Here is a 21455-nt window from a genome sequence, read left to right on the forward strand (position 1 = left end):
GCTGACTCACCGGCAAAGAGGGTTAGAGAAGCACCAGTAACAAAGCAGCAGTACCAGAGCAGTGCATGTAACAAACGATGTGTTTGGTATGTGGAGATGACTCAGCTTGCCAGAGCCCTGCACTGAACGGGGCTGGAGCACCACTCTGACAGCCTCAGACAGCAGTGATGGACAAAGAAGTCAGTCTTCAATCTCTGTCATCTGTGCTGTGCCTCTTCCCAGTCATCTCCATGTGCTTTTGAGAGGCTTGTAACTCTTGGGGGTGACAAAGGTCTTGGCAACCTCTGTGCAGGCTGCAGTACTGCATGTGCTAGGAGCCACAAACTGAGAAACACAAGTTTCTGAGTTAATTAAATATATAATGACACTTTTTAAAGTCTCTCTAATACTGTGGTTGCTTTGAGCCTGTAGGGGACAGAATTTCAAAGGAAATTTTCCGGTTTATCCCTCCCACTCAGAACTGGTGCACAGAGGAACCGGGTCTCAGGCATGTCTTTGTCGTTTGGGGTTGATGTAATTTTCTTACCAAGGTTCTCCTGAGTGTCCTGCCTATTCCCAGCTGATGGTTCCCTTGTAGTAACCTACTCATGAGAGCCCAGACTGCAGGCTCAGATGTGGGCAGGGTTTCCCCCTGCTCCGAGGATCAGCCCACTCTTTTCTGCTTTCTTAACTGAAGATGGAGGCACTCCAGTGAACATGCAGAACGCCTTCATCAGATATTTTCAAAACCACACGGTTTCCTGCCTGGTGTTTTGGTAGTTATTCAGAAATCACATGTTAACACTAAAGTCATCAGCTTGTTTAAATGTACCCGTTTTATTTTGATCTGTATATCCTTGTGCTGACAGGATATATAGATCACACAAGTGTGACAGTGCTTTTCCCATCTCAGATGCTCCTTCATTCCCAGCTTCCTGCTGACCAGGAGAAGGTCCCCTTGTCCTTCCTCCTGGGTTTGCCTCCCATGGGTACAGATGTGTCAATCAGTGTATATAAACTCTACAGGACCTCCTGGGCCCAGAGCCAGCCTCCATCCACATCCCTGCAGCAGAAGGCCTTCCATATATAAATCCAGACTCGAGTGCCTCCTCTCTGAGATGGTGAAGTGGTATTTTTGGGTGCTCTGGTTATGATTTTCTCTTTCAGCAAGTCAGAAAGCCCATGCCTTGATATTCTCCACCCGTTTCCAAAGCGTACAGCATGTCTTACCTTTGGTGAATATTTGGGTGAGCTTTTTAAAGCTTTTCCTTGTTATGACATGACCTAGAACATCCCCCTCCTTCTTTTATTTTTTTTTTTAAACCATTTTCATCTAATTCCAGGAGGAGTGCTTTCATAGACTGCCACATCTCCATGAAGGCATGAGGAAGTAAACACCTCTGAGCGAAGCCTCCCCAGAAAGGCAACAGCAGTTGGCTCAAACGCCGTCTTCCTACTCAAACCTCACACTTTACTCAGACGATTTCTTTGAGTTCCTTTAAGTACCTCCAGTTGTTTTCTGACTTGCTTCTGCTTTGGGCATTGATGATGAGTGGGAAGCCTGAAAACACGAAGTCTATTCTGTAGTTTAACTCTTTTAAATTTAATTTAATTTAATTTTATTTTATTTTATTTTATTTGTGTGTGTGTGTGTGTGTGTGTGTGTGTAAAAGACTTATGCCTTTTGCAGGGGAAAGTGGCAAGTATTCAACGTGCTCCCAACAAGGCAGAAGCATCATGTATTTGTGGCCCTATCTTTGCAGAACAACAAATCTCACAAGCCATGGTGAAGACACAGATAATTTTAAAAAAAAGGGGGAATCTGGAAAAATAAATGTGCCCAGGAGGTTTTGGACTGTATTGCCTCCAGTCTCATGGGTCTCAGAGAGCCCTCTATGCCCGGCTGCCACGGAAGCCCTTGGGACCTTTGTTATCAGCACGTTTGCCAACTGCAGTTCCAGTTTTGTAACCCCTTTCCCGAGGAGAGATGTTGAACCCTACCCACACCTCAGGATAGATTATAATTTAAAAAAAACCAAACCTCACTGTTCCTGAAATGTGTCTTAATTAACTCTCAGCAATTTGCATTTGACAAAAGATAGAAGCCAGTTTCTCTTGTTCTACTGATCTGTGCTTCATGCCAGATGGGGGTGGCTTCGGGTCAGGTGTTTCCCAGACCTGGGGCTGTCTTTGGGATGCAAGGCAACCCAGGAGAGAAAAGGGAAAGAGAGAAAACAAATACTGGTTGGCTTAGGGTAGCTCAGCTCCAGACTGAGCCGCATTAAAAAAACCATATTGGGATGATAAATAATTTTGATAAAAGGCCCTTGACAAATGGAGCAGCTGTTCCACCCCGTGGATGGGGCTGTAAATCCAGTATTTACAGGCAGGGGCTCCCAAAGGACTTCCCTGCTGTGGCAGGTGGGTCCTGGGGAACGTCCCTATTCTGGCAGCTCATGCATTGTGGATCTTACACATAGTGGTACCATCCCTGAGATGCAGGCAAAGAAAGGAGACATTAGTATTCCTCAGCAGGACTGTGGGGACATGGTTTGCTGGGGGCAAGGCCACGTTAGGTTTTCTGCAAGCAGTGCAAAAATGAGGTTTTGATTGGTTTCTAACCAGTCACAATTGGCACATTTTAAATGACTTTAAAAGACCTGACACCCTCCTGAAGAATAGGGTCACCCTTTAATGTATTTTTTTCTTTGTAGAGGAGGCACAAAGGAAAGAGGTTAATTGACAAACCAAAGTCCCGCATCTCTAGTGTATAGTGTTCTCCAAGAGCAGCATAAAAACATATTGCCAAAATGACATGTTAAAGCCCTGATCCTATAGCCAGGCTGAGGGGAGAGACCTCAGCTCCTGCTGCATCTGCTGGGGAGGCACACACATTATTACATACAGCTCTGCTTTAGCTAAAACCTGAAAATTTACATTTAAATTTTAGCATTCTGGTAAATGATACAGAGGTGCCTCAAAGGATGTGGGTGCTTGCTACCCTGGAGAAGCCTCCTTGAGCTCAGGCCAGACACAGAGTGAGTCTGAGCTACACCAACCAGGCACGGGCACAGCAAGCACTGCTGCTGCTTCTGGCAACATGCTGGGGGTGGCTTTGGCCCACAGTGGCAGCTCTCAAGAGAAGACAAATGCAATGGCAACAGAAGGGGCATAAAGAAAACCCTGTGCTGGTTCTCAGTGTCAGGTATTTCGGGGAAGAACAGCAGCCTGGAGGGGTGCTGTGGGTGAGTTAACCTCCTGGTAGTGAACCATCCCCTGTCTCTTTCCCCGTGGTGCCCCAGGAATTTGCTGTTTGAGTGTACCACTCTGTTCCCTGGGATGAATCTGTAGAGGAAGGGTTTTCCAAAGAGCTCCTGCTGATTTTCCATTTACTCCCCCATCACAGTGATTACAGAGGTTTGTACTTCACAATGCTTAAGTAAGGGAGTGATGAACTATTTACAGGGGGTTTTTCTTTTGTATAGAGCTATAGGAAAAAATCCTGACAGCAGGGTTCACTCACATAGTCCTGCTCTGCTCCAAGGATGCAATGGAAAAACACTTCTGTCCCTGGAGAGGAACCCACATCAGCAGGAGGACGAGCAATCAGTAAGTGATAATGAATCAGTTAAAGTGCATTTGAGATCAATAGATGTAGGTTAGGACACATGTAGCCAGTCATTTCTGAGTCTCTTTTAACACAGCTGCATGTTAGCCTAAACCCCAATTATTATGCATTTTACAGAGTATAAATTTTTCAGCGTTCTCTGTTCAGTTTGTTCAGTACTGTCTTACATGGGCTAACAGTGGGGTAAACCAACCTGGATTTGGAAAAATTGGGGCCACATGGTCACAGAATTATTGTGGAATAAATCATATGTTGGGGCCCAAATGTGCTTCCTTGTTTGCTTCATTCCTCTTCTTGATGATCTTTTGAAGAATGATCCAAAGCCCAAAGCACCTGAAGCTGTTGCTAATTGGGCAATGGCTTATGTGTCACTTAGATTTACTCATTCTACAATATAATTAACAGTGATGGCACTGTTAGATAATTAAATTTAGTTTAAGGCAGAGGTCAAATGACCTGGATAGTTTATATGGGGGCTGATGCCCTTCAATGAGTAAATCAAAAATAGTGATTTCAGGGTCCCCCACTCAGGGCTGACAGCAGAGCTTTGGGTCACTAAGGTGCTCATTGCTCACCAAGGCCTGTGGGAAATATGGAATTTTCACATTTCCCCACTTTCCAAATGGAAATTAAATAGGAAAAACAATGACCTGTCATAGAATGATCCCAGTGTGTGGCAGAAGAAATGGAAATGGAGCTGATGAGGGATGTGGGGACTGAGCTGGGAGGGCTGTGTGCTTCTTCCATGGTTACTGTTGAATGAAGGATGGGATGTGGTAACTCCATTCCTTTATCTGGCTTGGTGGTGCCCTGCCCGTGCTGCATCTCAGCCATAGCTGTGCCAGGGCTGGCTGGAGCTGCTGTGACACAGCAGGGTCTGGCTGCCATGCCCAGGGGGGACCTGCCAGGTGGAAACTCAATCTTGTGCTGAAATGACTCACAGCAAAATATTTTGAGCCAGTTCAACTGAGTACTTTGTTTGGAGTCATGGTGACTGTAACTTCAAGGTTTGTTTAGATGCTCCTGGCAGAAAAAAAAACCCAGTGTACAGAGAGACACAGATAGATTGGTAAATGTATAACTAAAATATTAACATATTGGAAACATTTTTGTAATGGAAAAAGCTTCCTGCAAAAAATGACTGCTCAGTTTAAGCTTTTCCTGCAGCCTGGCTGGGCAGTAGCACAGCCCACGTAGCAGCCCTGGCATCTCCGGAGGTCACCGGGTGTTCATCTGCCCTCAAGGCTCTGAATTTGCTCCAAGCAGCCTGGAAACAGCAGCCCTCTCTGGGATTTTCCTGTCACTTCCCCCTATCACTTTATGCATTTCTTATTTCAGTGATAACAGGAGGGTCCTCTACATTTTTCGCATCTCTATAGGCAGTGGATAGATCGTAATTAAATCACAGCTTAGTTTAGGAGTTGGCACTCATGCTGAGGATCAGGGCAATCTGCCTATTTGCAGGATTAGACACACATAGATATATCTATATATGCATATATTAATCCTTATGTTTTTCACTAATAATCCTGTGTATTCTTGGATGGAAAGCACATTAGAGCAAGCCAGCATCCTCTCTCATCCTGTTTGTTCCTCCCTTCTCTGCCTGAGAACAATGACAGCAGGAGGAAGTCTCGCATTGGTTTGTTACCAGTTTCCAGGCAGTTTTGCTTCCAGCTCCCCAACTACAAGCGCAACATTGCAATCCCTGGGCTGGAACAGACACAGACAACATCTGGTCTAGAAAAACACCACGAAAGACTGGGGAGTTTGTTGAATTTAGCATTTAGATCAAATTTACCTCTTTATACGTGACTGAGGGCTATTGACTGGGCACGACATTAAGGAGGGATGATGTGTAGCTTGGGAAAAGGGGTTAAATCCAGGCAGGCTGCCGTCACTGCGGGTGATGCGCAGCCCCGTGCGCCTTCCGCTACCTGCCACTTGGGCAGTTCATTACCAAAAAAATCACATTCTGCTGCACCCTCGCAGCCCTGCAAGCTGAAACACACACAGCCAGCGCTGCAATCGGGATTAGTAAGTGATAAGGCAGGGATGCAGCCCCCCGGGCAGAGCCGGGGGCAGAGGCAGCACCAACCCTGCTGTTTCTGGGGAGGTTTCAGCAGCTCCTTCTGGCCCTTGGTCCATCCGTGTCCCGCAGCCCTGCCTGGTGATGCTGCACCTCCCGCACCAGCAGCAGCCTCCCCACAACTGCACGACCGTTTGTCATACCATTTATTATTACTTTTTTGGAGCACATCTCCAATCAGAGAGTGTAAGAAAATCCCATCCGCCTGCCAGTTGACTCATGTGTAGGGTTTCCGCTTCCCAGATCTGCATATTGTAAGCTCCTGACACAAGTTGATGTTGTAAGTACAGCTTCCATACGGTTCTCTCAAAGGCAACAGATTTTTTTATACATATATATTTATATACGGCACCTGGTTTGGCAGGAACCACATCCGAAAAGGGGAAATAAGGAAAACTAAAAGCTGACTCTACCTAGCTATTGCTGGCTTGGGAGGCGGTTTGGCCAATTCCAAACACAGCATCCATCCCTTATTCCTACTGAGGATCAGCCTGGGAGTTGGTAGGGCTGGGAGTGCTGAGGGAACGGGTCGACAACCGGTCAGCAGAGCCAGCTGTGACATCTGGATCCAGCTGCAGAAGGGCCAAACCTCACTGAGCATCTCGAGGAACACCAAGCAGGTTCCTCTGGCCTTGGTGCTCCCACCTCCTGCCTGCAGGATTTGGGTTCAGCACCTGAAACTGGGCAGCTTTCCCACCGCACCTGACAGGCACCGCTGCCGGGTCCTTGCGTGAGGGAACCCACGCGGCCTGGAGCCCTGCGCCTTTCCGCCCAGCCCCAGCCCGGATTCCGGGACCTTTCCGCATCGGGGGGGATCTGCGCGCTGAACGAGCCCGTCTGTGCACCCCGGAGGGTCCCGACGCCCGTTCCCTCCGCGGGTGCCGCTGCCCCACACGCCGCGTCCCCCTCCGTGCCCTCGCTCGCCACCGCGGCGCTCCCGGCGCAGCCCCCGCCCGCCCCTGAGGGGGCTCTGCCCGCCCCCGCGCGGCGCCGCCCCCTGGCGGCGGGTCGGGCGCCGCCCCCGCGGTGACAGACAGGGGCGGCGCGGGGCCGTGCGGGCGCGGTGCGGGGCGGGCGCGGCGATGCGCCGCCGCCGCCGCCATCCCGGCGCAGCCCGCGGCGAGCCCTGCCTGCCTGGCCGCCCCTAGGCAGCCGCGCTGCGGGCGGAAGGACAGGGGCGGCGGCGGCGGCTTCTCCTTCCCGGCGCCCCGCATGAGGAGAGGCGTTAAATAGCGCCAGCGCCGCGGCGGCCGCCACTGCCCGGTCGGTGGCGGCGGGGCCGCCTGGCCGGCGGCGGAAATATGGCGAGCGACTCCCCGGCGCGGAGCCTGGACGAGATAGACCTCTCGGCGCTGCGGGTGAGGCGCAGGGCCGGGGATGGCGGGGAGGCATGCGGGAGCGGCACCCCTCCCATCCATCTATCCATCCATCCGTCCATCCATCCACCCATCCACCTATGCATCCATCCATCCATCCATCCTTTCCCCGGTGGCGGGGAGATGGGGCTGGGGGTCCGCGGGGCTCGGTGTGTGTGTGTGTGTGTGTGTGTAATGTGCGCCTGCACGTATGTAAATGCGGGTAAGATAACCGTGTGCGCGTGCATGTGCGCGCCCGCCGCCGCGCGTGTGCGCGCATCCACACGTGTGTGCATCCGCACATGTGTGCGCGTATCCGCGCGTGTGCGCATCCGCACATGTGTGTGTCTGTGTGTGTGTATGTGTGAGTGTGCCCGCCCCGCAGGTGTGTGCGTGTCCGTGTGTGCGTGTCCGTGTGTGCGCACCCGCGCAGCGCCGCGGGGACGCGGGTGCGGGCGGCCGGGCGGGTCCCCGCGGCGGGGAGCGGGGCCGGTCCCACCCGGACACCCCCGCGCACCGATCCCCCGCGGGCAGCACGCGTGGGCACGCAGGGATGGCGGGGCCGGGCACCGCCGGGGTGCGGAGCTGAGCCCCAGACCCCGCTTTCCCCGCCCCGGCCCCGCAGCCTCTCTCCATCCCTCTCTCCATCCCTCTCTCCATCCCTCTCTCCATCCCTCTCTCCATCCCTCTCCCGCTGTGTTCCTGCGCGCTGCCTCCTCCTCGCCCCCCTGGAAAATGAAGCCCAGCATGTACCCTTGAAATGTCAGGCTCGTCAGACGTGTCAGCCTCGGCGTGGGCTGTGGCCTGATGTCCCCCCTGGTCCATTTCTCTTGTAACTTTCTTCCTTTTCCCCATCTTCCTGGCCGTAAGAACGGCTCGTTGGAAACGAGCATGGGGAGTCATTGAGAGAAACAGCATTTATGCGGGAGGCAGCAGCCAGGCTGCTCCACACAACCCGCTGCATAGACAAATAAATAAAATCAAGCAGAATCTGCTGAAGACTTGAACAAGTGTATTTTTAGAAATATTATTTGCTTCAGCGCAAGAAAAAAAAAAAAGAGAAGTCTATCTTTATTCACTTGCCCTACTTTCTTTCTGGTGAGTTTCTGGTTGATTAATAGTGTAAATGATTGCTCAGCAATACACAGTGTAGATGAGATTAGAATGGGGGAACCATCTGCCTTAAAAACAGACCTGGAGCTGGTTTCCCCTCTTAGGTGGAAGGTGCCTTGGGAGAAAGGTTGCTGAAGCTGGTGGAGTTAATCCAGGAGAACAGTATAATTTGGGGGGGAGGGGGCTGTCTCCTTCTCCACCCTCTGTTGTTTTTTTTTTTTTTAATTTTTTGTTTTAACATCTGTGCTGGGAAATGTATTTGAACTAGGATATAATGTCTTTTTAAAACCATATCCACACGTGCTTAGGTTGGGGTTTTTTTGGTTTTTTTTCTGTTTGTGGCTTTTTAATAGCAACGCACAGCAGCCTCAGTCAGGGTTTTGTTTTCGCTTTGGGAGGAAATGTATATTCCCTCCCTCCCCCTGAGACGCAGCGGCAGCGCCTGGCTGGTGAGCAGAGCAGTGCTGGCATTTCAGGGTAACCGGAGACAAGGGGACCCAAAATCCTGCCTGTCACCAGGGTGGGACAGCAAAACCCTGCCCTCCTGCCCAGCAGTGTCCACTCCCTGCTCTCCTGCCCAGCAGTGGCCACTCTGCCAGCACAGGGCTGCTGCCACTCAGCTCTCTGTCCCCTCTCAGAGGGACAGACCTGCTGTGGCACTTTCCTGTAAATGATGGGAGATGTGGTGGTTTGCAAGCGAGACAAGAATAGGAGCTTAATTTGCCAAGGAATAGATCTTCTTCTAAACTGAGCTCCTCCAGCACTTAGAATAATTGTTAAAGGTCGTAAATTCAGCAGATAGGGCACGAGGCGTGAATCATTCCATGGGGTCTGAATCAGAAATCGATAGTAAATTTGCTGCCTGAGCACAAAACATGGCAGGGAGGAGTAATTCCCCAAGCCTTGCAAAATTTTTATGTATCAGAAAAGAGGTGTCACATTGCAGTGGGTTTGTGGATGAGTCTGGGTGGAGGAGTTGTTGCTCTTGTGCTGCTTGTGCGTTTAAAGGGGGGAGAGGTGACTCTGTGAAATGCTGGGAGCAGGTAGTGACTCAAAAATCTGGCGATTTGTTCCCAGCAGCGGGGAAAGGAAGTGCTCCGGACACTTATCTCTGAGTTTGAGTCACTGAAATGTTCCAGGAGGCTGGGGCTTATGAGCCACGGGCAAATGTGTGTGAGAAAGGTGGAATTCTGACTGCCAGTTTGCCCAGTGCTTTGCTTTGGCTTGCCTCCTGCTGTCCCAAGGAAGGGAGGTGTATTTGCAGGATGGCAGCGTGCTGTTGAAGGCTGAGCACAAGCAGAACCCTGCACACCATCATTCAGTTCAGTTTGCCACTGCCCACGGCCTTGTGGGGTGGGATTTATAGATCTGGGCTGGAAGGTGACATAGGAGGTGGCAGGAGCTCTGGTTTTTGCCACACTGTGGAGTTTATTTTGGCCCCACAGTCGGGCTCCACCGCAGCAGTGCATCTGCTTGATGTGCTGGAGGCTGGGCAGGAACAAAGCACTGAATTCTGATTAAAATGCACGGCCTGGTGCACTTGGGGTTGGCTCCTGCCTTCTCTGTGACATGTTTCTATCCATCACTGGGCACCGTGCTCATTGCCCTGGTACCCAGGAGTGCCCCTGTGGGGCACTGAGTGTGCCAGGATAGGAAGGATTCTCAAACCAGAGATCCTCCAGTGGTGGTGCTGGTAATGAGGATCGTTAATGTTGCAGAAAACTGTAATTTAAAACAATGAGGCCATGGAAACAGGTAGCACTGCATATTATACGGACAAGGGGATAAGATAAACTACATTATAATGTTCTTTTGTGTGGGCAAGGTGATATTTTTGCTAGTCCACTCAACATGTTTAATAGCCAGATGACCTGGCAGTGTTATTAACAGAATAATGATTGACACTGGGATTCACACAGGCTGTTGACAGGCATGTTGGAGAAGCAGATTTTTGCAATAAAATGAAAAAGTGTGAGAAGGGATGCAGTGGGCCATGGTCTGTGGTGGGAAATGCACAGCTGATCCCAATAGGAGAGAGCAGGAAGATAGGGCTGGATTTGGTGTTTTTCCCCCCCTTTTTTTGTCTCAGCGAATGCAAGAGCCTGTCATCTCTTGCTGAAGGCAGTGGCCTTGATCTTTCTCAAATATTCAGGTCAGTAGCTTTTCCTCTGCTGCATCCATCTGCAGGGCTGGGCCTCTGGCTGATGCACTCAGCAGTGGTGCTGGGCTCTTCTGCAGTAGCTGCCACAGCTGGATTCATCTCAGTTGCTTTGCAAGGTGTGTGGGAGGTTATGAAAGATCTCGGGGAGGAAAAACCTTTCCCAGGGAGCTGATAACCCCTGGGCTGGGTCTGGCTTGGGGCCAGCAATCCCCCCTGCTCACAGCTGCTCCTTGGCTTGCGGGCAGGGGCTTGCCCTGGGCATAGGGCACCAGGGATGTACAGCTTGGCTGGGGGTTTCCTGCAAGGCAGGGAGTTTAAAAAGAGCCTTTCTGGGGAAGAAGCAATTGTATTCTTCATGTACCTGGATGTTGCTTTTGTTTTGAGCTCATTAAGGAACCCCAGGCTTTTGTTGTTTACTTTAGTGAAGTGCTGACCGTGTGGTCTTTGGAAACTGTACCCTAAAATCGTTTATTGTTTTGGAAAAGCCTGGCCTTTAATGCTCAGGCTTGGAGAGGAGACAGCACAGAATTTAAGGAGCCGGTGAGTATTAGCTGTTGCTGGGAAGAATTGGATGAAACCCAAAAATGTCACTACTCTTCCTTTAGCTTGCTTTGTGTAGAAGTGAAGTTTCAGTGGCCCTTTGTTTGCATTTGTTGATCACTGTCAATGAAGATAAAAGCTGACATGTTAAAAACCCACAAAACTCAAACATGCTGGCATTGTCCTGTTTCTAGAACTTTGTCAGTTTATGGCATATTTCAGCATCATTAAAGATTTAGGAGAAGCTCTATTGTGGGATAAGCACTGCAAGCCACCACTCAGGAGCATCACTCTGGCAGCATTATTTTAGGTTTCTTCTTCCAGTATACCTTTTAAAAAAAAATTCTGTAGCTCAACAGAATTTGGGCAGTGTTTGTAAAGGTCACCTTCCTAAATAGAAAGAGGAACAAACTTGACTGGAGATGACTTCTAGAGATTAAAAAAAAAAAAACAAACAAAAAGACATGAAAAGCTTATTTTGCTGTATTTACATGATAATTCTATATTTGCAAATAACTTTGCAAATTAATATATAATTTAAAACTAAAATAATTTAATATTATTTTTGCAAATATATTTGCAGAATTTGGGGCAGATGTTCAACAAATAAATATATATATTACCAGTTCCTGAGGAAGGACACTCTCAAGAGTATTCCATCAGGGACTTAATCTGTCCTCTTCCACTGTCATTCAGTGCACATGTAAGCTGTGGAACATGACAGTATCCATGTGCTTTGTCTATTTTGGAGTCCTTTGAGTTCTAAACCATAAAACTGCAGCAGAATACTGGTCTCTGAATCACAGAATCATGGAATGGTTTGAGTTTGAAGGGACCTCAGAGCTTATCTAGTTCTAAAACCCCTTCCCTTAGACCAGGTTGCTCCAAGCACTGTCCAACCTGGCCTTGAACAATTCCAGGGATGAGGCATCCACAGCTTCTCTGGGTTTTGTGTTGCAGTGCCTTACTATTCTCTAAGAAAATAATTTATTCCAAACACCTCATCTAAATCTTTCCTCTAATTTAAATCATCCCAAAGGGATGGCAATGTCCAGCCCTATTCCTTGAGCCATTGGTGCAGATGTATCCTCTATGCAGCTATGCACGTTCTTGTGTGTACTCATGAAAAGTTACCATGGAAAAGGGTCTGTCTTCTGCCAGATCTTTCTCTGGGGTTGATTGTGTTCTTTTCTCTGCCCTTTGGACTTGTGCAGCCCAGCTGCTGCTCCTCTGCAGTTACTCTTCAGCAATGGTCTTCCTCATTGTTGCAGTTCTTCCACAGCACAGCAGTGTATGGCCTTTTTGAAGGCATGGAGAGTTCTCTGTTCTCACTAATGCTCTTTTGCTGGGCAGCCATAAAAATTAATAATTTGGAGTGAATTTATGGCAAAATATATGCTTGAGCAGGCTGAGGTTTGAGTGCAAGGTTGTGAGGTTGAAACAAGCTTTGAAGCAACAAAGAACATTTTGTTGGTGTGCATATTTAAAATAAAGGGTCTGTTTTTAATCCATGTGACAAGGAGGAGTTAGAGGAGGTTTTTAACCTTGCTACCTGAAGGTAGTTTTTATATGCCAGGCTTGTAGATGTAGTGGCACAGTCTGTATGGGATGAGTTTCCATTTGATCTGTGTGTAAATCCCCATGGATGAATCACCCAGCTGTGGAAGAGGTGTCCTTGGAAATCATCATTCAAGTGAGGCCAGGTCAGGGGAAAGCTCCTGGGCTCAGGCTCTGAGCTGCTCCCTGCAGCCCCTTGCCTGACTCCTCCTGATGCACCCTCACCCTTGGCAAGGGTAATTACAGACACCAGTGGGAGTTGTGTGACTCTGACCTGCAAACCAAGGACAGGCTATTGATCCCTGTCTCGTTTCTTCATGCCTCATCTGTAAAGGGGTAGAATCCTGCTGGATTTCCCATGCTTCCCCAGGGAAAGCTACCAGCAGGCAAAAGGGTGCTTGGTGTGGAGAAACAGCTTTGGCAAAAACTCTTGTGCCTCGGGGTGTGGAGGATGGCTGAGGGTTCAGGACCTACCCCCTGAAGGCAGCTGGCTGCCAGGGGAGCACACATATTGTTTTCCCTTGCTGCCAGCTACAGACGAGACCAGGAGCCTCATGGAGTGAAGGGCATCCTGCATCTGCTCTCCCAGGATTTTGGCTGATCCTTTCTCCCTTCTGGTGGCCTTTTTGGCCCTGACTGCTCTGCAGGTGTAGAGCCTCTATCACATGAGGTTTCTGTTTGCTGATGCTCAGGTGCCTTCTTTGTTACCTTTCACACAGCCATTAAAGCAGGGTGCAGACTGAATCCCACAAGCCTAAGTCATGGGTAGCTCCATTGGGTGAGAGGTTGTGTTTCCCACTGAGAAAGCCAGTTGCTTTAATTTCCTTCTCCCCAGCCCCCTTCCCCTGTCCTGTTTTGTCACTTTGAAATGTGGCTGCACATTGAAAGTGATGGTCAGTCTGCTCTGGGCTCAGGAATACAACTTATGTAAGTGAGATTTGATGTTTTCCATGTAAATAGTTTATGATTTCTAAAGGAGTGCTGGCCAAGGAACATGGTCCTTGGAAAATGGATACTCCCCCTCTCCCTGTGTTCCTCCTCCATGGCTGTTTCTACATGAGCCCTGCAAAGGGCTGAGCATCCCCTTCCTGCCCTGGGATGAGGATGCCCAGCACATCAGCCCCCAGCCCTGGGGAGCTCCTGCAGTGGCTCATTAGTGAAAGGAGAGGAAAAGCCACCAAGGTTGGGAAGCACTGATAAGAAGTTTAGTTGGCACTCAGATCTATCTCTCTGCATGCTTGATTTTTATTTTGTAATGTCCAATCAAAAAACCTTCCCTGTCACTTTTCTGTGTTAATTTGCTGCGGTGCTTGCCAGAAGTTCAAGGTTGTGTGTTGGTAATAAATGATGGTAATCAGGCAGGCAGCACTGGAATGGCCAGGTTGGATAGCAGCTCCTGCTTCCATCCAAGGGCAGCCAGCAGCCTGTCCTGCTTCCCACTCAGAAACTGAGTTACCCTGGCCAGCAGAAGGTGTTCCCTTTGCTCTGCTGTGGGTAACCAGCTCTGCTCTGCCACAGGAGCTCTGTCAGATGTTCATGGCTTTGTGCAAACACCATCCACTGCCAGTCAGTGAGGTGCCACCTGGGTGGGTGACACGGTCCCATCCTTCCTATAGATGCACTCAGGTGAAAACAGCCCTACCCTGTGGCAGGCACTGTCCCTGCCTGGTTTGTGCTGCTGTGAGCAGTGAGCTGCTCCTCTGAGCAAAGCCTGAGCAGTGCAAGCTCAACATCCTCCTGGTTCTGAGTGCTCCTGCTGCAGCGAGGGTGGGTGTTTCTGCTTGCCTGAGTACACGTGTGGTTTTCAGCCTCAGAGTGCACACAACCTTTTGTTACAGATTTTGCTTGTTCCCGCCAGCAGTGGCATTTCAGGGTGCAGAAAGTGTTGCTTTCAGAACAGCAAATTGTTCTAAAAGCAGTGCTCTTTAAAAGCCAGGGATATTGGGATATTGCCTCACATGCATATTCCTTTATAAGCTAACAAGAAAAGTAAAAAATTTATATGGCTGACAGTTTTCCCTCCCCTTCCTTTTAAAAATTCCTTTTTCTCCTAATTTTGAAACTCAGCAGGAAAAAGCCTACTGCCAGCTGAGTCATGTGTTTAGTGCATGACAGAAGTGACTGTTTGGGATCATGCCCTTAATCTGCTGGATGGTGACTTTAGGATGCATTGGAGGTGGTAGAGCCTTTGCTGAGGAAAAGATCGCACAGCTTGAGCCTAATAAAATGTGTCTAATAACTGCTGTAGCATGCTATAGAAATACAAGAGATCAAAGCTTCAGAGGCATTTATTTTCATAATTTGTGGGTCAGATCCTTGCAGGACTAATTGGGTACTGTTTGATGTCCAGGCAACAATAGAAATCTCCCTGTACATCAGAATATATTTGTCTCTTCCTCTTTCTTTCATACAAAAGCATAAAAGCTTTTTGTGTGATTTTGAGATAAACTGGCAAAAGGGAAAGAGCAGATCTCCTCCCTACCTCACTGCAGTCTTTCTTAGCAGTATTAGGAGGGTAGTGAGGCAGTGGGACAAGTGCCCAGAGAAATGACAGATAATCCATGCATGGAAGTGTTCAAGGCCAGGTTGGATGGGGCTTGGAGCAGCCTGGTTTAGTGGGTGGCATCTCTGCCCATGGTGGAGGATGAGCTTAAGGGTCACTTCCAACCCAAACCATTCTATACTTCTATTACACTGGGGCCATACAGCTCATACAGTGACCAAACCAAATGTGTCTACTTGCCAGATGTTGATTGTTTTAATTACCATCAGTGCTTCAGGAGCACTAAGCCTCATGGCTGTTGCTTACCAGGCTTCTACTCCCCAGAACATGAGCCCAGATGAAACCAGAGAATGAGATTTTGCTGGTGCAGCTCAGTGCATTTCCCCAGCTGTGGCTCACTAGTTGTGAATCTCTGGTGGTTTCTCAGCATGGTGGGTGGTCAACCCCAAAACACAGCAGGTCAGATGTGCTTTGGGCTTTGCAGGGCACTTACAAAGCTCTTTTATTTATATATATTAACAGAAAGTATACAAATATAAATAAAAATAAGCGTGGGTCTAACTGTTCCCTCTTGAGTGGAACAGGACAGCACAGCTTGTGTCCCTGTACCTGGCAAAGAGACCTTCTTCAAAACAGGCCAGGATTTTCCAGGCTACTCACTCAGATGGGAGATCCCAAAACAGTCATGAAACATGGCTGGAAAGGAAGGTGCAGTGCCCTTAAACTTGTGGGTTTGTGTTTTATATTCCCACTGAATACTCATGGTAGGTGTTTGAGGAAGGGGCATCTCTCAGGTGTCTGCAGGTGCCACCATCTGGGGAGGAAAGAAAGATGGCAAATGCAAGGCAAATGTTTCTGGAGAAGAACCAGAGGCCAAAGCAACAAAATGAAAAGGACTTTAAATGCATTTTCTGGCCATGCAGACAGGCTGTCTTCAGTGCAATAAATCTTCAGCCTTTATGTATTGATTAGCTTCAGTAAATAGTGTGATGACTCTGCTCTTCCCATTGCTATTCTGTGGGGATCTGTGTGTTAGTATGGCTGAAGAGGCTATAATAGCTAAATGGGATTCCAGTAGTGAGAGCAGTTTACAAATGCTCTCCAAAGTGATCCTCACAGCCAGTGGGACTGTGTTTGACTGCTGTAAATGTAAACAGAATGCTCCACTGGCGACCAGGCTCGTAATGGCTGTGATTTCTAATGGGCAAAACTCTGTTCTCTGAGCCAAGTGTCCTCCAGTGGCTGTGTCCTGCCCTGGCAGGGATGCTGTCTGCCCCTGGTCCCCTGGCTGGGGACCTGTGATGGACACATTCTGAAGAGGAGGCTGAAATATGGGTCTGCCTGGTTAGAAAACAGAAAATGGCTGAAAATGCCCCTTTTTACACTAGCCATGTAGTAACTTCTTCAATATTTGTATGATGCTGGGCATGGTTTGAAGTGATTTTGCTTGTTGAGCTTTTCCCCTGCTCTTGGAGCCAGGTATGTGATGTGGCAGCCTGAAGGTGGTTGTGTTTGAGCTCTGGGCAAGCCCAAGGGCCCTGGGGATTTGCTACAAAAAAGCATGAACAGAGCAGGAAGATGGCAGGAACAGCAGCTCATTGTCCTTGTGGAGCAGGGATGGATGGATGGATGGATGGATGGATGGATGGATGGATGGATGGATGGATGGATGGATGGATGGATGGAGAGCTGCTTTACCTCTTAGTTGCCATAGCTGGAAGCCCATCCAGAAGTCTTTCCATTGGCATCCCCCTGTTTTGTGAACACCTGTAACAGCAGCCTGGTGAAAGAGCTCTTCCAGAGGTAGTTTGGACCATGAGCTGAAATCCCAGGTTGCTCTGGAGACAGTTGAAGGAAAGATAGGATAGAGCAGATATAAAATTAGCATAACAATACACCTTTAATTCAGCTTGAAGGAAATAATTGAAGACTAGTTGTCACTTACGTTTGTGACCTCTACCAAGATGACTCACACTGCAATATAATATGAGTCACTTGTTAATGATGGCCTGTTAAGGAGAAAGTGCCAAATCCCTGTAACTTCTTCGCTGTGCTCTGTAAAAGCCAGGATGGGTGTTCAGGATGTTATTGCCTAGAAGTAACTGATACTCAAGAGCATTGAACACCTTTACTTGGCTCTGGGTGACTTGGGCGTGAAAAGGCAAAGGTCCTGGGCAGAAATGCTGCTTCTTCTTTGGCCTTGGTTTAAAAGAGCCACAAAACACCACGTAGCTCTCCTCCCCAGTGCTGCCTTGACATGCTGTTTGTTACATGAGGGTGGGGACCCTGATAACTTTCCTTCCTGCCAGATGGCCCAGCTGGCCAGAGGGCAAGTGCCTGCTGGTGGGACAGAGGGTGGGAGGAAGGGGAGGGGGTTAATGGGTGCTCAGCTGTGCGTAGGTCTTTTATTTATATGTATTATGACTTGAAACCTCTACAGAGCATGGGGAGGGAGGTCTTGGAGGCATCCTGGCTGATGGGAGAATGTGAAAGGAGCAATAAAACACTCTGTGGGAAGGTCCCTGGGTACCACTGATGTAGAGACCTGCAGCCAGGAGGCTGGGGGAGGAAGGTGAGGAGCTGCAGGCTGGGGTCCCATGCAGTGAGGGCTTGGCCAGGCACAGCTTCCCCGTGAACTCCTCGCCTCTGACGTGTGAGAAGTTTTTTATGGCCTTAGGAACTCGCGGTGCTCCTGCAGCAATTGACTTGAGCACTCACTTGTTAATCATCTACTAGCTGTATTAAATGCTTCCTCTTACTGAGCTAGTGTTTTTCCTCAATAAATGAGATTTCACAATCCACAGAAGAAGTGAGAGGCTGGTGTGGAGGTGTTTGTGACCAGGGGCAGGAGCTCACCAAGAAGTGACCAGCTCCTGTGCTTGGGAGGGGGTTTCTCAATTGACAGAAGCCTCATGATTTTTGTCTGTAGTCAGGAAATTCTATGAAGTGCTGACACCAGAAGTTAACTTGGAAGGGGGAGTATTTTTCCCTAGATCTCATAATTGTAGAGAAGCGTGGAGAAAGGTCTTCTTGAAAGACTATAATCCAAAGGGCAAATAGAGGACTTCAAGTAGCTTATTGAAAATTCAGAAGAAAAAATGAAGATAAATGTGTGAGGCTTTGCCTGCCTTCTTCTCTGAGTGATAAAACAGAGATCCCTGAGCTGCTTGTGCCATGCTTTCATCTTCCAGGTGAGAAGCTGCCTTCCCTCTCTTCTGCCACCTGTTCCAAGGTGTATCTTGCCCTCTGGACTTTGCCTCTTGGCAGTCCAGACAGGACTGGTGTCCATACAGGATCTTGCTGCCTTAGGCAGCACCAGTGTGGGCACAAGGAGACAGGAGGGTGGTGGTGAAGGGCTGTGGAGGAAGGGGATGAGGAGGAATGCACCTGAAGGAAGAGAACTTTACTCTTGGATGTTCCTATCAAGGCAGTCTGAGGCAAGCAAAGGACCTTGAATGTACAAATTGGTTGCATGGCAGAAAATTGTGTGTAGTACCTTAGGAATAGCTCTCTCTGAGGGGTGGAGGAATGAGACTTCCTGAAGAGAAGCTGCCAGCACAGTGGAACCCAGATCTTGAGCACATCTGTTTTTGGCTTGCTCGTTTGATAATGATCACCCAGTTCTTTATTAGTTCCTGCTTTAGCATAGTGCTCCTGCTGCTGTGGGAGCTCTCAGGAGCTCTCATTGTGCCTCTTGAATAGGCAAAAGTTTATCATCTGATGGAACTGGAGGCACACCTTGCAGGTGGGCAGACCCTACCCCCCCAAAAATGGAGCAGTGTGGTTGGCCAGCGAGAAAGGGCAGAAGTTCAAAGCTGAAGTTGGTTTCTCAAGGCCCTTTCACAATAAATGGTGGGTTTGTTTTTTGCCCGTTGATGTGACCTCTTCCATGCTGCCAGTGTACAGCAAAGAGCCTGCACAGATGAAATGTCCTCGAGAGAAGATGCAAAAGCTCTGCTCATTATCAGAAACGAGTAAAACTGCTCCAAGCTAATATGGCTGCCTAAAAATAGAAGTGGTGTTAGGGGGAGGGGCTGTCTTCTGTGTTCATTTGCCCTTGATTTTCATGACATTTTGCTGCTCTATATTGTGTGTCTTGTTCAGGAGACTGTGTGTCCTGGTCACGCTGGAGTAATTCACAAGAATGTGGTGCTTGTGTCAAAAAGACATCATGAAGAGGCTGAAGAGCTTGTTGGGGGTTTAGCAGTTAACTGGCAGAATGCAGTTATTCAGGTTTATTCCCTGTCCTCCTGCCCCTCTCAGGTTCACAGCGTGAACCTTGCTGTGATCTTGAAGCCTCTCCTACAGGAGTGGGAGGCCTGAAGAAAGGATGTGACTGGCAGGGAGGCTCTGGGATGGGATGGATCCCTGGTGCTGTGAGGTGGTGGGAGCAGAGGACATCCATCATGTGCAAACCTTGCCAGAGAGGACAGTCATGCCTCAGTTGAAGGTTGCAGCATCTACTTTGCAGTTAAGGGAAAAAAAAAAGAAGAAAAAATTACTTATGAGACTTAATTACTGAGTTATTGTTATTCAGTATTTAAAGCCCAAGTTTCATAACTGCCTTGTGATATCAGCATTCATGTTCTTTGTCAGTATTATGCAAGCAGCTCACCTTGTGATCATGAAATACTGAAAAGTGCTTTCTAATGCTCACCCTCATTTCTCAACGAGTCCATAAAACCTCTTCTGCTTTCCATTAATTATGGAACAATGGAACATTTTCCTCTTAAAGAGAGCTGAGCCTTTTTTGTTTTTTCTTCAAGTTCTTGAGCCAGCTGCTCCTCTGAGACCTGTCTGTTCCACATGGCTAGACCAGAGTGGACATACCTTCTGTCCTTCACTGCATTGTCTTTTGCCACTTGGGAGAGAGCAGGAGGTTTGTGCACCAATCTTAGGGGCAGAGGTCTTGCTCTACTGAAGCAGTTCCAGCTGGTGCTTGGCTGTTTCTGGCACTGCTGTGGTTGGTCTGATCTGCCTTCAAGGTTAACCGAGGCAGCTGGCAAAGATGGGAGCAAATCCAATGGGGATAACTCCATTTCCTTCCTAAAAAGAGCTGAAATACTAGCTTGCTTGTTGATATTCAGTTGTTTTCCAAGTGGGAGTTTGTTTAAAACCAGAAGAAGCCCTTTCTGGCCCCCAGCAGGAGCTGTGCTGTGAGACCCTGGCAGTGCAGCTCTGGTTTCACCTGTGCCAGGTCTGGATTTTCCCCACCCTCCAGACTTTGCAGAGCACTGAGAGTAGACCTCTAGTCTTCCTCCTGATCAGTCCAGTTCTGCCACTCAGTGGCATCCAGAGAAAGGCTGGGACAGGGAGGGTTGTCCTGTTCTCTGGGGGTTGCCTGTGAGGTGGTTCTGCAGGTGGCTCTCCAGAGGTAGTGGGGGTCTCTTGATATTCTTGGGAGAATCTTGAATGATTTCCTTGACTTAAGAGATGCAAAATTTAATCTTTCCTCTGAGCTTTCTCAAGAAAAAGGAAATGATTGTTTTTTTCCTTCCCTATAGGGGGAAAGGGTTCAGATGTTTCTCTGAGCACAGATGTGGAGTGCTGAAGGGGATGTGTCTCCAGGCTCCCTGGCCAGTGCTGCTTCTCCACTCCTCCAGACTTTTCCTTAAGTACACATCTGGAGATCCATAACTCTTTTCACATGCTAATGAGGACTTTATAGATAAGATCCCCTGTGAGGAAAGGAATGCTAGGAGAGTCTCATAGCAGGCGAAATCAAGGTGAGGAGTGGTCAAGCATCTTCCTTAGATTCACTTATGAGCCATGCAGCCCCAGCACAGCTCAGACTAAAGTCAGACCCTTTGGCCTCTCATGTTGTGGCCATTAAACTATGCTCTCCTAAGATTAGATAACCTGTGGTTTTACTGTCTGCAAGTCTTGATGAGCAAATTCCTTTGGATAAATGCTTTTCTTGTATACTTGCCAACTCTGAGTGATGTTTGGGACATGAGGGAAGGGAAATAACTTGCAGGCGTCAATTTTCAGGAGATGAATCAGATGAAGAGATAATACCCAACAGGTTAGAGCTGTTGGAGTGGCTCAGTGGTGAGGATCACATTCTGTGTCTCTGGTTTAGACTAAGTGATATGGGAAACCCAGGGTGCAACTGTGCTGCCAGCAGCTTACCATGAGTTTGGATATTGCTGAACAATCTGGGTCTCTGGCAGGGATGAGAAATGGCACTGGAGTTTGAGCCTTGGGATGGATGCTAAGGGATTGGAGTTGCATACTTGGTGTTTCCCTCAACAAAAAGCCCATCCTGGCTTTGCATCACTTGCAGTTTGGGAAAGCTGATAGTTGAGTTGGTTTCCCTACATAATGAATATTCCTTTTCAACATAGGTCTTCAGAGAAGCTTTGCAAAAACGTCTTGGTGCTGTGGTAGTTTGTCTTTCTTGCTGTAGCCTGAGGCTGTAAGGTGGAGCATAGCTCAGCTGAGCACATGCTGCTTTTGGCTTACAATGAAACTGCAGCATCTCCCCTCCCTTCTGACCAGGAGAGACAGTGATGGGCCAGCTGGGTCTG

General features: G+C 48.5%; 1 protein-coding gene across 5 annotated transcripts in view; it reads left to right on the forward strand.

Annotated features, from left to right (window-relative positions):
- Window positions 1-6734: 6734 nt before the first annotated feature.
- TNIK (TRAF2 and NCK interacting kinase) overlaps window positions 6735-21455 on the forward strand; it is a 150558-nt gene continuing 135837 nt past the window's right edge. For 2 of the 5 annotated variants that reach the window (XM_077184150.1, XM_054638866.2), the window contains exon 1: window positions 6735-7054. In XM_077184150.1, the coding sequence (XP_077040265.1) occupies window positions 6998-7054 (57 nt within the window). In that variant the 5' untranslated portion in view covers window positions 6735-6997. The remainder of the gene's footprint in view (window positions 7055-21455) is intronic. The other 3 variants (XM_077184148.1, XM_054638865.2, XM_077184151.1) reach the window with 2 other exon arrangements.

This window comes from Agelaius phoeniceus, chromosome 10 (genome assembly GCF_051311805.1).
Source record: "Agelaius phoeniceus isolate bAgePho1 chromosome 10, bAgePho1.hap1, whole genome shotgun sequence".
NCBI lineage: Eukaryota > Metazoa > Chordata > Aves > Passeriformes > Icteridae > Agelaius > Agelaius phoeniceus.